Source organism: Ochlerotatus camptorhynchus, unplaced genomic scaffold (genome assembly GCF_037179485.1).
Source record: "Ochlerotatus camptorhynchus isolate MF236.1 unplaced genomic scaffold, CSIRO-AGI_Acam_v1.1 ptg000179l, whole genome shotgun sequence".
In the NCBI taxonomy this organism is placed as follows: Eukaryota; Metazoa; Arthropoda; class Insecta; order Diptera; family Culicidae; genus Ochlerotatus; species Ochlerotatus camptorhynchus.
The window spans coordinates 1,031,946-1,049,318 of record NW_027040669.1 but is presented as its reverse complement, the minus strand read 5'-3'; the positions used below and the strand labels follow the sequence as shown (position 1 = coordinate 1,049,318).

At 41.5% G+C, this 17,373-nt stretch overlaps 1 protein-coding gene across 2 annotated transcripts in view; it reads left to right on the top strand.

Annotated features, from left to right (window-relative positions):
* Positions 1–17,373, top strand: part of TrissinR (Trissin receptor) — a 232,469-nt gene that overhangs the window by 135,679 nt on the left and 79,417 nt on the right. For both annotated transcript variants that reach the window (XM_065222853.1, XM_065222852.1), the window contains exon 2: positions 11,163–12,022. In XM_065222853.1, the coding sequence (XP_065078925.1) occupies positions 11,599–12,022 (424 nt within the window). In that variant the 5' untranslated portion in view covers positions 11,163–11,598. The remainder of the gene's footprint in view (positions 1–11,162; positions 12,023–17,373) is intronic.

Sequence of the window (17,373 nt, the reverse complement as noted above, 5' to 3'; positions counted from 1 at the left end):
TATAATAGTCAAGGGGACCAACGACGTTCATCCACTACAGGATGAAGATTCAGTCGTCATTGTGGACGCATCGATTCATAACGGATGGTTGCGAGGTCGGGTCGTTAAGACATACCCTAAAACGGACGATCAGGTGAGAAAGGTCGATATTCACACTTCTTCGGGAGTTCTACAAAGACCAGCGATCAAAGTAGCCCTTCTGGACGTCCTGGATAGCAGTAGGGCATTATGAGTCGGAGTGTTGTGGAATTTGGACGATAGGCCCTTTTTGATCGCTTCAGCGACTCGGTTCGGACGAATGTCGACTCGCTACGCCGAATGTTTTTGATAGCAACACAACTGAAGCGTTCTTCAGTTGTGTTGCTATCAAAAACATTCGGCGTAGCGAGTGGTACGTGAAAGCTATCAGCTTGAAGAAAATAAACATTATATTACTAATAAAATTAGCAATTGTCTAATCTAATCTAATCTAACACCAACACAGCCAGTTCTTGAAAGCATCCTGGAAAATGATATACATACCTACATCATTTTTCTTGTCTATTTGATATATGTTTCACATCGAAGATGCGTCACACATATCAAAACGGCCAGGCCTTCTGTGCAGCATTTAAGGGGCAAGATGATTCAGAAAACATCGGGTCTGTTTAAACTCGAAAATTTAAACACGATGCTTCAGAATCCAATAAATAGATGAAACGTGGACATCTCGAACCGTACGTTCCGATTTTGGTAATTATATAATTGGTTGGTCGTTGGAAGCATAAAAGCTAGAAAGGTTAAGTGATGCTCCATTTTCTTCTGACGGTTGGGGCATGAGCACTAACTCTTGTCCTAGTCTCTTATGGTTTATGGCTATAGCGCCATTACTCGCTTTCTGAAAAGAGAAGAGGGAAAGGAAGAAGAGAAGGACAAACGGAAAAGGATTATGTGAAATCTATGTTCATAAACAATATTTTTGATTTGAAATATAATATAGAAATGCATAACGGCGCGGTGGTCACTACCCGATTCTTGCCACTATTGTCAAGTCATAAAAAGTAACAAGGACTAAAATGTGATCCTTTGATTACTGGAAAATCCCGATTCCCTAGTTTGAAGTTGACACGACTAGGGTTCGGTGGTAGATCTTATACCAGTAACGCACCACAAAAAGGTGATCTCCCAACGTTACTGGTTTGAAAAGATAAAAATTTACAAAATGGAACGAACTCAACAAGTTTAGCCAATTGAACCAGAAGGCTGCCTGACATGTGTTGATGGAGAAAATTGTAGACGAAGCTTGACGAAGATCAACATGAACTAGTCCGGTTTATGGTAGTTGCGCGGGATGTCTTACTTCGATTTGAGATAAACAAATGTTTGGATGTATGTAGTCGATGTTTGATGTGCATTGGCAAGTCTGTTCGTAGCCAAAAGTCAGGTTCAACGTTGCGACTCAACGAATAAAGGAACTAATGATGGGTCGAATGATGGGACGCCTCGTGAAGATTGTACTTGGCTCTCATCGGCAAATAAAAGGGATCTAGAATAAGGAACTAGAAATTGTCTCCTGGGCCTGGTTATGGCCAGATCAGCAACCGGTTATAGATAGAAAAGAAATTCAACGGAAAAAAACAAACGTCAGGTTCGAACCTCTGCCAATTACCAATTGGTTACATAAACTAGTAAGGGTGTTTAAAGTTATTTCCTGGTGAAGGTTTTTGGATTAGCTATGAAATACATATTTAGATAGTGTTAGAGAAAGCTCCGTGATTGCGCAGTATAAATAATCCATAAATTCATTCATGCAATTACAGCTAAAATATTGCTATTTTATTAGAAGCGCCCCTAGCATAAGCTTAAAATAATTTAAAATCAAACGTATACTGCAGCTATTAAAATACTCATCTCATCTTTAGATAACCTAGCCTCTAAACTGAATAATTGGATTGGAATTCTCACAAACCGATTTGTCCCTGTTAGAACACTAATTTGTAGGTCTAATGTCTCATAATTGTTATGCCAGAATGTAAAACAGAAGCTAACTATAACTACAGTAGCATAAAGCCAAACTACGGAAAAGTTTTGCAATACCATATGATTAATTTAAGGAAGCAGAGAGAATTTCAATGAAGTACTAAAAAATCCACAGGAAATTAGGAAAATTTCTGGAAGTTCTCCGAACATGTGGAAAGTTTTCGGAATTTCTAGGAACTTCTTGAAATTTCTTGAAACTTCTGAAAAAATACGAAAACTTTCCAAAAATACCGAGAACTTCTCAAAAGTTCACAGAGCTTTTAAGGTATTCCGAGATCTTTCCAGAAATTCTGCGAATTTCGCAGAAGCTCCCAGGACTTCTAACAGATTCCGAGAACTTTCGAGAAGATTCGAAAACTAACCAGAAATTTCTTTAAAATTCCAACCGTGTTAGCTGACTTATAAGGAAAGTATGTTAAGCACGCGGACTTCGAAAACAATTTAACATAGCATTTGCAATGCAAAATTAGACCAGTTAATGTTTCCCCGAATACAACACATATTCGTTATGAATCAGGTGCAGCAGATTTTCCAGAAATTTTAAATTTTTAAATTCTAATTTTCACCCTTACCAGAAGAGAATCTCCCAGAAAATCCATTCTAAAACTCTCCAGCAATTTTGCGAATTCCGTAGAAAATCCAAGAACCTCCCAAAAAATCCCGAGATATTCCGAGAGCTTCCTAGAAATTTTGAAAACTATCAAAAGTTCTCGTTCTCGAAACTTGGGGAAAAAAAAGTTCTTGGATTATCTGGGAAGGTACTGGGATGTTTAGAAAGGTCATGAAAATTCTGGAAAACCTTATAACTTCTGTGAAGTTCTCGAAATTTCTGAAAAGCTCTCAGATCTTGTGGAAATTCTTGGATATTTTGGGAAGGTCTCGGAATTTCCAAGTATTTTACATTCTGGGTTGATTCATGGAACTTCTGGAGAGTTTTTGCATCTTCTAGGAAGATTTCAAGATTTCTGGGATTTGTAGAAAGAAAATCCGATCTTTATGGAGCTCTCAGAATTTCGGTTTTGTTCTCTGAACTTCTGAGAAGATACTGGAATTTTACCCCCCTCTGGGCCCCAGTTATTTCTGGAGACCTCCTTTCGGGATCCCCTACACCAAACCCTGTAATTTTGGGAGTTCCCTTCTGGAAGGGGGGGGGGGGGGAATCCTCTCGCTTGGGTTTTGAGAGACGAACCATGGCTGAAAGTCTCTTTAATAAAGAAATCATTCAATCAATGCTGAAATTTCTGTGAAATTCACCAATCTTCTGGAAAGTTTTCGAAATTTTTGGAAAGCTCTTGAAATTTCTGGGAAATTCAATGATCTTCTTAACAGCACCACCAGTGATGTAGTGGTAAGTGTGACTGCCTCTCACTCCAAAGGACCTGGGTTAAATCCCAGTCGGTGCCGTCGGGATTCTCTGAGGCATAAAATCTATGATCACGCCTTCCTTCGGAAGGGCAGTAAAACTGTTGGTCCCCGGTTCATGAGTTAATGAACCGATAGGTAGGGTCCAGGTGTGAGAGCTGCCTCCCTGGCGTCGGTAGAATTGGTACTCAGTACGGAAAACAAAATCAACGGAAAACAAATCATGGAAAAAAAATATGCTCTGAACAGTTCTTGGAAGAAACTTGGGGTTTGTTCTCGAATATTCTGCGAAGTGCACGCATCTTGTAACAATCTGCCGGAAAATCTGGGAAGTTGTTAAGGAGTTCTCAATTTTTTTGGAAAATCATCAGCATTTCTAGTAAGTTCTAGGATCTTCTGGGAAATTCGAAAATCTTCTGAGAGGTTCTCGGAATTTCTGGCAAGCTTTCGGAAAATCTGGAAAGCTCTCGGAACTGATGGAAAGATAAAGAAATTTTTGGGAAGTTCTCACATCTTCCGGGGAAGTTCTCGGACACTCTGTGAAATTCCCGAAATTTAGGCGAAGTTCTTCAATCTTCTGGAAACATTATGAAGATGAAAGCTCTCGGAATGGGAAGTTTTCGGAATTTGTTGTAAATACACTTTCTTAAGGAAGTTCTCAGATCTTCTGAGAAAATGATGGATTTATGGGAGCTTCTCGAAAGTTCTGGATAGCTCTCAGGATTTCTGGAAAGTACTCAGATCTTCTACGAAGCTTTTTGGAATTTTTGAGAAGTTCCGAGATCTTCTGGGAAATTCTCGGAATTGTTGGGAAATTCTAGTAATTTCTGGCATCTGCTAGGAAGTTCAAGGGTCTTCAAGGAATCTCTCGGAATTTCTGTAACGTTCCAAGATCTAGAATATCTAGATGCAATAGTACTCGGGATTTGTGAGAAGTACGTGGATCTTCTGTAAAGTTTTCGAAACATCTTGGAAATTCACGAAACTTTTGTGCACTTCTCAGAACTCCTGAGTAATTACCGGAAAAAATATGTTTGAAATTTCATGAAAGTTCTGTGATCTTCTAGGAAGTTCCCCTAATTTGTGGAAAGTTCTGACATCTTCAGGGAAACTCTCGGATTTTTTTGAAAAGTTCTTGAAATTTCTGGGAAGTTCTTGAATTACTAGAATGAGGCTGTGTCATTTCACCGAATGACGTTTCACCGAAGAACTTTTTGACAAATGGGTCATTTCTTAAATGTAATACATTGATTTTACATTTGACAAACTTCTAAAAAAAAGTAATTGATTTATTGTTCGAAAATTTCTGAAATCAGTACAACTCAATAAACTGCTCATGTTCAAAAGAAGGGGGCATTACATTTGAATAGCTTGACAGGTTAAAAAATCGAACCTTCTTAATCTTTTTTCTAGACTGATTTCACTCCTTACTAGAATATTTTGCGAAGTCTTAGTATTTCTTGGGTGGGCCGAGAATTGTTTAATTATTCCCAGATTTTCAGGGAAATTCCAAGAACTCCTTGGCTATTCTCAGATTTCCAGCAAAGTTTCGAGAATCCCTTTAGAAATTAGAAAAAATTTGCCGGCGCCGGTGGTGTAGTGGTAAGCGTGACTGCTTTCTCTGAGGCATAAAAATCTTTGGTTACGTCTTAACTTCGGAAGGGTAGTAAAGCCGTTGGTCCCGGCCAATGTGTGTCGATGAATGGGTGTGATATCCTACGCAGGTGCGGAAGCTGCCTTCCTGCACATTCGATTGCCGTCAATGGATGGCAATCAATGTCGGTCGGTGATTGGCACTAGATTGCGGAACAGAGACCGACGTTAAATAAAGTAAAGAAGAAGAAATTAGAAAAGTGCATTAGCTTCAAGGAAGTCCCGTGGCTGAAAATCTCCTAAATAACAAAAAAATAAAAAAGGAAGTTCTGTATACCTGAGGAATGTTTTGGAACTTGATGGACATTCAAATAACTCTTAATACGATCAAGATTTCTTAAGAAAGAGAAATTAAAGTTCAGTTTAATTTTTTCTACTGAAGTTATCAAAACTCCGGTAAAGCCTCTCTTTGCCCTCCATGAATTTATATTATTTGTTTAAATTTATAAATATTCTAAATTTAAATTATGTTTTCGGCATTTCAATGCAATTCTTGCAACCTTCCTATAATTCTCAGAGCTTCTCTGAAAATTTCAGAACGACCCAGAAACTCGCGAGCTTCATAGAAGTTCTCGTTTTCTTGAAGTGCTCGGAGCATCATTGAATTTCCATAAAATTGCCTGGACATTTCGTAAATGGTTTTCCAATAAGGATTTCCTTACTTTGACAGTTCATTGTGGCCATATTTTTGAAGCTACAAGTGTCAAATTAGCTGTCATTTATCCAGTGTGTCTTGCAATATTACCATGGAGAGTGATAGCGTCCAACAGCACGTGCAACTGATAAAATGGTTTTATCAAAGTAAATGTTCTTTGCGAGCAACGTTCCGAGCGCTTCTCCCATTTTACGGTCGCAATAATCATCCTACCGAGAGGACTATTCGGAATGTGGTGAACAAATTCGAGAAAACTGGTTCGGTGAACGGTCAACCACCACCCGTACGTCAACGAAACGCAAGGTCTGCCGAGAATATCGCCAAAAAAAGTGTGCAGGGGAACCCGTAGCAGTCGATTCCTCGCAGCGCACAAGAACTGGGTCTCTCGCTGGATTCAGCTTGGCGAATTCTGCGTCGATGCTTGGGTCTGCACCCATACAAGATCCAATTGACCCAGTACCTCAAACTTAACGATCTCAGACAGCGCCATGTGTTCGCTGATTTTGCCCGAAAAATCTTCTTCAGCGACGAGGCCCATTTCGAATTTAGGACAAGGCCAATCCACACGAGGTTCACCAAGTGGCAATTCATCTCCAGAAAGCCACTGTTTGGTTTGAATTTTCGACCGGAGGCGTCATTGGTGCGTACTTCTTCGAAAACGACGCTGGAGAGGCCATCACCGTCAACGGAGAGCGCTACAGGTCGATGATTTCCGACTTATTCTGGCCTAAAGTGGACGATATGGATGTGAATGATATATGGTTTCAACAGGACGGTGCAACGTGCCACACAGCGCACGAAACAATCGATATTCTGCTTGCATGAGCGATTTGTGGGGTTATGTTTACTCGCAGGTCTATGCCATTAAGCTGCAAACCACGCAAACCACCGATGCTCTCAAAGCCAACATTTCTCAAGCCATCAACGTAATTCAGCCCAATTTGTGCACCAGAGTCATGGAAAATGAGGCGGCCATTTTTTTTTTTGTTAATTACTTTATTTGTACAGGCTCAATCGAATAAACTTTACAGAGCTAAGTTATCATTTTCTTTCTACATTATAAATGTATTAAATCTAAAATTAAAGGATTTGACCGATTACTCGTGATCTTCTCGAGTTTGATTGGATCGGGAGAGAGAAAAGGAAATTAGGAACGATTTATGATTAATGATTTCATTATTTCTAAAACATATACTTAATCCTATCGACGTTACATCAACTGAAACTCATGACCGTTTAATCCCGGGAAATTCTCCACCGTCCCAGAAGAGGACGTACCTTAGCCCCTAGCTGCTGGTCTAAGCCTGTCGGCAGCCACTGGGGTGGGCTCCAAAGGCCTCTTTTATTCACGGGTCCCAGGGTTTTATGTTCAGGCGTTGGGGAGGTTTTCGGATGTAGGTGTCCTAAACTAAAGATTTACCTTGATTTAATTTATTGGACGAACCGACCTTTCTTTTTTTTTTTTTTTTTTTCTTTATTAAAGAGATTTTTAGCCTTAGGCTAGTTCATCTCTAGACGAACCGACCTGATCTGGGGTGCTGGGTGACTGTGACAGTCACGACGGCGAAATGCAACAACTAAATGGTAGCGGCCGGATGGCAGTGACCGGATGGCGGCAGCCGGATGGCGGCAGCCGGATGGCGGCGGCCGGATGACTATGCCCGGATGGTGGCGGCCGGATGACTATGCCCGGAGAGTGATGGCCGTATGGCAATGGCCGGATAGTGTCGGCTGGATAGGGTCGGCTGAATAGGGTCGGCTGGATAGTGTCGGTTGGATAGTGTCTGCGAGTGGCGATGACTGGATGGCGTGGATCGGATGGCGACCTCCAGATAGCATTGGCCAGATAGCGTCGCCGGATAGCGTTGGCCGGATAGCGTTGACCGGATAGCATCGGCCGGATAGCGTCGGCCGGATAGCGTCGGCTGGATAGCGTCGGCCGGATAGCGTCGGCCGGATAGCGTCGGCCGGATAGCGTCGGCCGGATAGCGTCGGCCGGATAGCGTCGGCCGGATAGCGTCGGCCGGATAGCGTCGGCCGGATAGCGTCGGCCGGATAGCGTCGGCCGGATAGCGTCGGCCGGATAGCGTCGGCTGGATGGCGACATCTGGAAGGTCCCGTTTGGCAGATCGGGTGCTCAGGCCGAGGAGATGGACGGTATGATACCGGTAAAGCGATTCCACACCACGAGGTCCACGTTAGAATTTCGCAGGCAGGCGACGACACACCGCCCGAATCAACTCCTTGAACCACACCAGGGATGATTGAATATAACCATCGTCCCAAACTCCCTTCAGTCTATTGGCGAGTGAATGTTGACGATAAATGAAGAAAAATTCGTAGTAGGCGATTTGTCGATCGTAAATTTCGTCTTTCATAGCGCCCACCTTTGCAAGCGAGTCCGCCTGAAATGGGACCCATGCAAAGTTGATAACAAAAGATCTTTAAGATAATGCACTTGGAATGTTTTGCTAGACCCCGAAGTCACCAACATCTCTACACGTCATCCCAGTTCCAAAAATACTCTTATTGTAGAGTATTTGGCAGTTTTTCACAAACCAGAAGTTACAATTCTCGATTCCAGGATATCTTCAAGCATCGATTATTGTTGAGTGTTTGAGAGTTTTCCACAAACCGGAAGTCGCCATCTTGGAATTTATAAAACCGGAAGCGTAAATAATATTTTCAGATAGATAATTGATATTCTGATAACCTTCTAGAACATTTAAAGCCCCGATCCTCAAAAGTTGAAATACCTTAAATGATGTTTAGGAAGTGTTTAAACATTGACATAATTTAGAGCTATATTAAAAAAAAAATCAGTAACAGCGCTCTGCAGACCTAAACAAAATGGTCGATGGTCAATAGATATTTATGAGTTCATTGTATTTAATTCCAACTAGTTGATGGTTAAAAGTCTCCACATCTTTATGTTAATGCTTGTTTTAAAGATTTTTTTTACTTTTTTATTGTTAAAAACGTTTTTATATTCTGCATGATTCGATCATATAATCTATGGGCTGATGAAACTTCAAGTTAGCATGAACACATTAGTGGTGAGAACAAGTGGTGGCACGAGTACTGGAGTTTAACGTTTTTTTCCTTAACATTTGATACTTTGCGCGATGACCATAGAGAAGACACACAAACACAAACAGGCAAGCGGAAAAAATGTCATGACATTTCTAAACTAAACGACAGAACATTTGCGCACAATGAAGCAGACAAGACCGGCGGCACGTGCAACATAAATTTATGTCATGGATAATTTTACTGATTTCTTGCTAATTATAGCAATTATTTGATGTTTATCGCATGGAATTATAAAATAAGAACGAATACAAACCACTCATAAGCTTAGATGTTACAATTATGCGTAAATAAGGGAGTTAATAATTTACTGTCATATGCAAGCTTGCAGCTAAAATGTAACTTCAATAAACTGCTTGAAAAATAATGGGCTACGACATTTTTCCTATTCTCTATCTCCGCCGTTTGCTTGTAATGTAGAAATACACGACCACCCGTGTGCTGGCTGTTTTGTTTTGCTCAGGAGGCTGGTTTTTCAAAAAATGTACTGTTGCCACCTCTGGTGAGAACTTTGCTGGTTGCCGTTTGCGAGCCTTTCAGTTTAGGGCAAATGTGATAACATCTCATAATAAAAATTGTTTTTGTTTTTTCAAGTGGATTAAAAATTAACAACAACTCCTTTTTAAATTATTTCCATACCTAACACTCGTCAAATAAGCAGCCAGGATTTTGCCCTAGTTACTATTTTGTGTGTTAACCTGATACTTGATTTGTAGGAAGTCGAGAAATCCTCTGCACTTCCACGAGAAATTACTGGGATGTTGAATAATAGGGTTGGGTTTGCAGCAAGGTTCGTTTTGGCAAACAGTACGGTGAGTTAAAGTGAAGTGCTTCTGTGAAAAAGAAAGCAACTTACGAATCTTGAACGTTAGGGTACCAGAGATTAAACCCATGATATTCTGCTCAGTAAGCAAAAACGGCAAATGTGACCGACTTGCGATGAGCGCCAGCTCATTACTCAAGTAGTTCACGGTTTTTTACGCACCAAAGAGGTATCAATTTTGCCGGCAAATCAGTTCCGGAATATTCTTTTTGAGAAATAACGCCTACTCCTCAACAAACACAACAGGGCACTTTAAAACTTAATTTTTCAGAATTGGTTCACATTTTCAAAACACGTCAACTTTGCAGCGTGGCCTACCACGATCTCGTCCGTCTACCCAAAACTCAACTCCTTCTTGATTTTTGGTTTCCTCTTTGAACGTTGACATTCATCCTGTCAGCTTTCAGGCGCTTTCATCGCTTGCCAGCGACGCGTTGACGTGGCAATTAAGGGCCACCCACATTAGATCCGGATCTGACGCGTTGCGGCAAAGCGTCAGCAATCCAGAAGCGCGTCCACCTTCAAAGATGTGGGTGGGACAAGGTACTATGGTATCACAGAACTTTTTGAATATTTTTGGAATTTTGGACTGGTTTCGAAGATGTTCTGGTTTGTAAATGCCGTGAAACTAAACGCGGGCTGAAATGAATAAAAATATTGAGCCCTTTAGTTGGAATTCCTATTAGTAAGAAGGGTCAGATTTTATCATTTTAGGATTTATTCAGATTTTTAACAATGTTGTTTATAAAATCGTGGCTGGGACAAAGCTTTGACTGTCCCACCCAAGGTCCAACCCAATTATTTGTGTGTGTACGATATGTCTCACCTATCCCACCCACTCATCACGCCTCTGCAGCAATCTATGGTCTAACTGAGAAGAGGTGACGGCATGACAAGCAGGAAGTTTTTGTAAACGGCCAACCAATAATTAAATACTGTTACACCCTTTTAGGGTTTCAATTTTCCGTGAAACTCATTAGCACGTAGCGAGCATAATTATTTCCTATGCCATGCAGCAAAAAGATGTTCAGGTAAACGAAAATACCACTGGCGCGAAACGGGAAACATCCATTAAAAACTTCTGCCATTTTACGGACCGTTTGAACTATCAAGCTCTGCCATAAATGTGCTTTGCACACCCGTGCACTAGTCTGGAAAGGCAGACTTCCGCTCGTGTCCGATATATATCGGAGAAACTATAGTCTTTTGCCATCTCGGTTGTCGATTATCCTATTCGATAATGCCATTTGGCCAAAAATAGTCCAAATAACGAAGGTTTGAGCGAATTTTATGATTACTGTTATTTGCCTTTGGATGGCGTCTTGGCGAAGTGATGCGCATAGAAATCGGTGTAATTCAAGTGACATCAGGGATTTAAGAGGAATTTTATTTTTATGCCGCTCGAAAAATGCAAAATTACCCGAATAATCTCTCAGATCCACTTCTTACATTCCCAGCATCCATTTATATCACGCACAGATATGATTCACCCATCAGAGATCCAACAGAATCCGGCATTTTTTGATTGAATTCTTTTCCTTTCTCAATTCCATTTTTCAGATCCCGTCGCAAAACGCCGGATTACAATGGCGATACGGTTGGTGAAAATGGCGGAACCGAATGTTCTTTTCCCACCCACAACGCCACACATTCGATAAGACGAAGATGGTGACAGGTATAATAAATTTTCCTCGCCGCATTTTCCATCTAAGCATCCTCGGGGTGCGATAAGTGAATTCAGGAAAAATTCATTTCCCACGCAAATGGATCCGTGCTTGCCCATTCTCAGCGTTGTTGGTGTTGTTGCCGTTCGGATGGAGGATGGAAATGGAATTTAGGGATCGTGGGCGAATGATTACGCCACAATTAATCATCCTGAGCAACATGTGTGTCCCGTGGTGAGGCGGTAAACTTGTTGGTTGTGTGAGTGCAGTAATCGATTCGAACCGTGCTAGAGTGATTCTAATTACGTGAAACGAAGAGAAGAATACCGAAAATGTCATCTTTTAAATTGATCGACTATACGAACATCAGCTCGTTGAGTATGACTGGATTTATCAACGCAAGCCTGAACTATCTGAACACCAGCATCGCCAATGGGTCCGAACTGCTTCCGGTTCCGGTTGGTCAAGTGGTGGGTGGTGTCGGGATCTCCTCCAGCTTCGGACTCAACAACAGTAGTGGTAGTGGTTTGGTGATGAATTCCTTTCCGACGTCGCTGTTCAACGGATCGATGCTGGAATACGGAGTCCTGGCCAGCGGGGCGGCAGCGTCGGTCACCGTTGGCCAGGATTTTGCGACGGCCAACTTTAGCTACCCGGGCAATAACTATGTGCAGAAAGAGTTTATATTCGATCGGACCGATGTGAGAGTGATTTTTATAACATTGTACTCGTTGGTGTTCTGCTGCTGTTTCTTCGGTAAGTGAAAGCCACGTGGCGTAGAAAAGGAGGATAATACTGGGATTATAAATGTTGCACTAACGACTACTGTGGTGGGGTAGCAATTTTTGCTCAGGAAGAGGATGATTAATCACAATAGGATGTGTTTGACATCATCCGCATCGTGGAAGAATTTGTTAAGAGTACAAAGGATAGTGCTACCGGAACAATGCAGAAGAATGGGTTGAGTTTTTGTCATTAATCAGATTGGGTTTACTCCGAAAAAAGCATGATCTGAGCTAATGTGTAATGCTACTCTCAGGAAACATGCCACATAATATTCATACTTGCAGTCTTCCTACCTCTGTCCAAACTGGCTTTGACCAGAGACGTTGAAAGAGACGCGCAAAGAAAAATTTCTGTCAAAACAGCAGCACGGTTTTGAGGGATCTTTTGGCAATGTCGCTGGCAACCATGTTTCTTTGAGTGGCTTAAAAAACGTTCGACCGGAACTGAATAAAAATATAGTTTGCGACAACGTTTTGCAAAAATAAAGCGAAGACAAGAGATGACAGTCGCTACATGGCAGCATAACTTTTGTCATATTTCACTGTTTTGCTTGCAGCGTAATTATTTTTATTACCATTAAACTAAATAATTAGTTCCTATTCGAAATTGTTTTTTATCACTAATAAATGTTGTTGGGGAAATGGGTGTAATGCCTTTAATTTAAGCTCATATATAAATTCAGCAATCGACTAAATTTTCAATAGCGTCCAAAAATATCCATTAATACCGTCCCTATAATGCGTTCATCTAGATAAAAATGATAAACAGTAGATTTTTAGCGATGGGCCCAATCTTAGATGCATAGGCCAACATCAGAGCAATTTCCTCTATTTAATCGAATCAAAAATAAATACATAAATAACAGATATCAAATGTTTAGTGAAAATAATTAAACACTTTTTTCATCAATGAGAACAATACTCCTTTTTGGTGAATTGAGTGAACAGTAATGTTTATTTACTTTGCTCGTTTGGTTCAGCGTTTGACGGTTCGTTTGGCTCTTCTTGCTTCAGTATAAGTGTGTCTCTATTCAACGTCTCTGGCTTTGACCACATAACATATGTGGAACTGCATGCAAAATAACTTTCTAAAAGTTGACCTCTTTTTTTGTGTTGCCTCAGTGGTATAACTGATATAGTTGGGCATCGATCTGTCTGAACAAAATTGTCGGGATATCGACACTGTGCGTTCATTAGGACCAATGTCGAAAACGTAAACAATGGCTTCTTTAGTATATTTCTTGTAGCTCAAAGTAATTCCATGTAAGCCATCAATTCCATCAGATAGGGGGACTCTCTCTCTCTACACAGTTTATTTGTAGTCAGAGCGTAAAATTATTGACTGCCTAGGCTGAGTGCGAAGTGGACCCTACACGATTACTTTCATTGACAATAATCGTATTGTCAATACATTCTATATTGACGTCAATATATCGAGATTGACAATATTTCTGAATTCACATCATCAATATTATTGTCAATAATTCCCCTTCGCGTCAATATATTGATGCGTGTGGGGTTTCCTTCAATGCACTATTCAATCCATTGCTCTGTGCAGACCGTTTGTACCAAACAGTAAAGGACGAGGCAATGAAAGAGCCAACAAAAACATTCAGTCACTCACGAGTAGGCGACGCACACCGCTTGCCTTCGCTCATACAGCATGTAATTGCGTCATTTTTCCATAGGAAATGTTCGCTCAGTCATTCAAAACAAATATTGGGTACCATCACGGTAGAATAAACGTGTTGATTGAGCTACTGACTGAGTGCTCGGCTGTCAGTGACTCGTTTACCTCTCAATCATTCAGACTCTCACGAGGCAGTGAATGATGAGGCAGATGGCAGTTCATATTCATATCAAAATGACTCAATGAACCTGACTGTTTTGCGCACTACGTGTAGTTGACTCAAGTGGTGTTTCATTCTCGGGAAATTCGCAGAAAAAGTTTACGTTTGTGACATTAGCTCTCATGAAAGAAAAGCAGATATATCGTTGCATGCTCAGTAAGCATTGACGTTGACGACGACCCTGCAACTCTTTACTCCTTGGTAAAATCCCATATGCATCTGAAAATATGTGCATGAAATCTAGCGGACTTTGTCTTATCTCTTCACTCCACCATAGAACTATTTTGCGAAACTTGTTGTTATCGTCGGCACCGGTTTTGATTGGTAACAACAACTTGAACAACGGTGTGATGTGATATGAGGGGCTCGGTGGCCTTAGAGCAACCGTTTTTGTTTACTGAACAGAACATCATGAGTCTAATCTCAGGCCCATCCACATTCAAGATTCGTCAATCGTTTTATTTGATAATATGACTACGTGACAATAACAGCAACTCGATAATTAAAAAGGTGCTCGTCTGCCTAGTGGCAAACGTTTTTGCTTACTGAGCAGAAGACCGTGGGTTTAATCCCAAGCTCCTGATCGTTAGGACATAAATTCAGCTTATCGTTTACCAAAACGAACCCTGCTGCAAACCCAACCCTCTTATCCAACATCCCAGTGATTCCTCGTGGAAGTGCAGAGGTGTTCTCGGCTTCCATCAAAGCGAGTGTCATGTCAATACAATCCTTCCCCTTCCTTTCTTGACCTGTGTTCGGGCGCGGCCGGCGCTGGTATTGCCTAATTTGAGATCACAATTTTTTACACATTGAGGATGATTGCTAGTCCCAAGCATCGTCTATTGGTTCTCTGTGTAAGTACAGCTGATCTGGCAATAACAGAGTAGCAACCGTGGGCGGTCAATCAAGCTCAAGCTCAAGGCTCAAGCTCTCTTCACTCCACCATAGAACCAGCGAGCCACCATCTTATCACACAAAGATTGATAGTATCTTATGTGATTTTCATAGGAGTGAAAAGGTAAGGAAATGTCCACCAGGTTTCACGCACAGACTGACGATTGCGGATGGGATTTTACCATAAGAGTAAAGAGATATAGAGTGAAGGCAAATTGTAAATTGCCAGGGTAATGCGTGATGTCAATTATACAACGTCTGGCCCAACTGACTTATTGGTATTACACAGTTGAATGTGGAAGGTGGTGTTCGTATTTCACCTAAGAGTTCAGGCATAACATTTGATAACGGCACAAAAGCATTTGTAAACAAACTTTCTAAGGCCCTTCACACGCGAACCAAAGTACGCCACACAAACCAACATCATCATCGGATATGGGCAACCATCACCTTTCCGAAAGTTGTATTGGTTTGCGTGGGCGTACTTTGATTCGCGGGTAACGGGCCTTAAAAACATTGTTTACAAATTCTTTTGTGTGTTATCAAATTTTATGCCAAAGTTTATCTTTTTACACGAAACAGCTGTTGCCTGTGATGTCACGTCTGCTGTTCGCAGTATGGAATGTTGTGCTGACGTAACGTCGTCATTCGCTTGTGCAGCAATGTTTACAACATTTCTGAATCAACAATAAAAAAGGGCCCATCAGCATTTGTAAACAAACCGTTCCAAAGCCCATTCCTCACAAATCGAAGGCTGCCCACACAAACCAACACCATCATCGTGTAGGTAAAAGTTTCCCCTATCCGATGATGGTGTTGGTTTGCGTGGGTGGCCTTCGTTTTGTGAGTAAAGGGCTTTGGAACGGTTTGCTTATAAATGCTGATGGGCCCTTTTCTAATGTTGATCCAGATTTCTGCTTCTAATACCAGCAAGCTGCCTGCTGCTACAGACCTTGTATGATTGACATCGGATAATGCAGCCTTTCTTTTTTCGACCAGCTCTACAGGGGGCTTATCAAAGGTTTTTTTTTTAACTAGCATTTTCAAGCCGGTTAGAAGCCAATCAAGAATAACGCAGTAATATAAACAATCAATACGAAACTAACGATTTTAAATTGGCTCACCACTTTAGTAGCCTATTGGTCCCAAGCAAACGATTAACGTACCCTATTCTAGTTGAAATTCTATTACTACACTATGTTTGTTTTGATTCGCTATGAAAGTTTGACAGATAACATCAGGGGTGTGTGGATTCATGCAGAACATGCAGGGGTGAGTGAAATTGCTTGGAACTGCTTGGGACCGTTGTTCTGGTACTGAGTGAGCCAAAAATAATAATGATTTTCTTCGGGACCCAGTGGTCTTAGAGTTACCTCTATGGTAATAAAGGGTGATACGGTCAAAATTTGGTCAATATCAACTTGACGTATTTCTTTCAATTTTGCATTTAAAAAACCTGAACACCCCTCATTTTGAAGGTGTGTATGTGTAGAATGTTGTTCCTATTTTGATTTTGGAATTCACTCTTCAGTTGTCAAAATGCCGTCCAAGCAAGAAGAGCAGCGTATCAAAATTTTGCTCGCGCATCGCGAAAATCCGAGCTACTCGCACGCAAAGTTGGCAAAATCGCTAAAAGTTGCCAAATCAACCGTTACAAATGTAATTAAAGTGTTTGGGGAACGTTTGTCGACAGCCAGGAAGTCTGGATCGGGGGGAAATCGAAAACCGGAAGCCGCTGAGACGACAAAGAGAGTTGCCGGTAGTTTCAAGCGAAACCCTAACCTCTCTCTCCGAGATGCCGCAAATAAGCTGGGTGTATCGTCTACAACCGTGCATCGAGCCAAAAAACGAGCCGGACTATCGACTTACAAGAAGGTAGTGACTCCAAATCGCGATGATAAACAAAATACGACGGCCAAAGCGCGATCCCGGAGGCTGTACACGACGATGCTGACGAAGTTTGACTGCGTGGTAATGGACGACGAAACCTACGTCAAAGCCGACTACAAGCAGCTTCCGGGACAGGAGTTTTATACGGCAAAAGGAAGGGGAAAGGTAGCAGATGTTTTCAAGCACATGAAACTGTCAAAGTTCGCAAAGAAATATCTGGTTTGGCAAGCCATCTGTACCTGTGGCTTGAAAAGCAGCATTTTCATAGCTTCCGGGACTGTCAACCAAGAAATTTACGTGAAAGAGTGTTTGAATAAACGTCTGCTGCCTTTCCTGAAGAAACACGGTTGTTCCGTACTGTTTTGGCCGGATTTGGCATCTTGCCATTACGGTAAAAAGGCCATGGAGTGGTACGCCGCCAACAACGTGCAGGTGGTTCCCAAGGACAAGAACCCTCCCAACACGCCAGAGCTCCGCCCAATTGAGAAATACTGGGCTATTGTCAAGCGGATCCTAAAGAAGACCAAAAAACTGCTAAGGGCGAGCAGCAGTTCAAGGCAAACTGGCTTTCTGCGGCGAAGAAGGTGGACAAGGTGGCTGTACAAAATCTGATGGCAGGGGTCAAGCGTAAGGCCCGGCAATTCGGATTTGGAAAAGCGGAAGCCTAACTGAATATTTTTCCTGAATT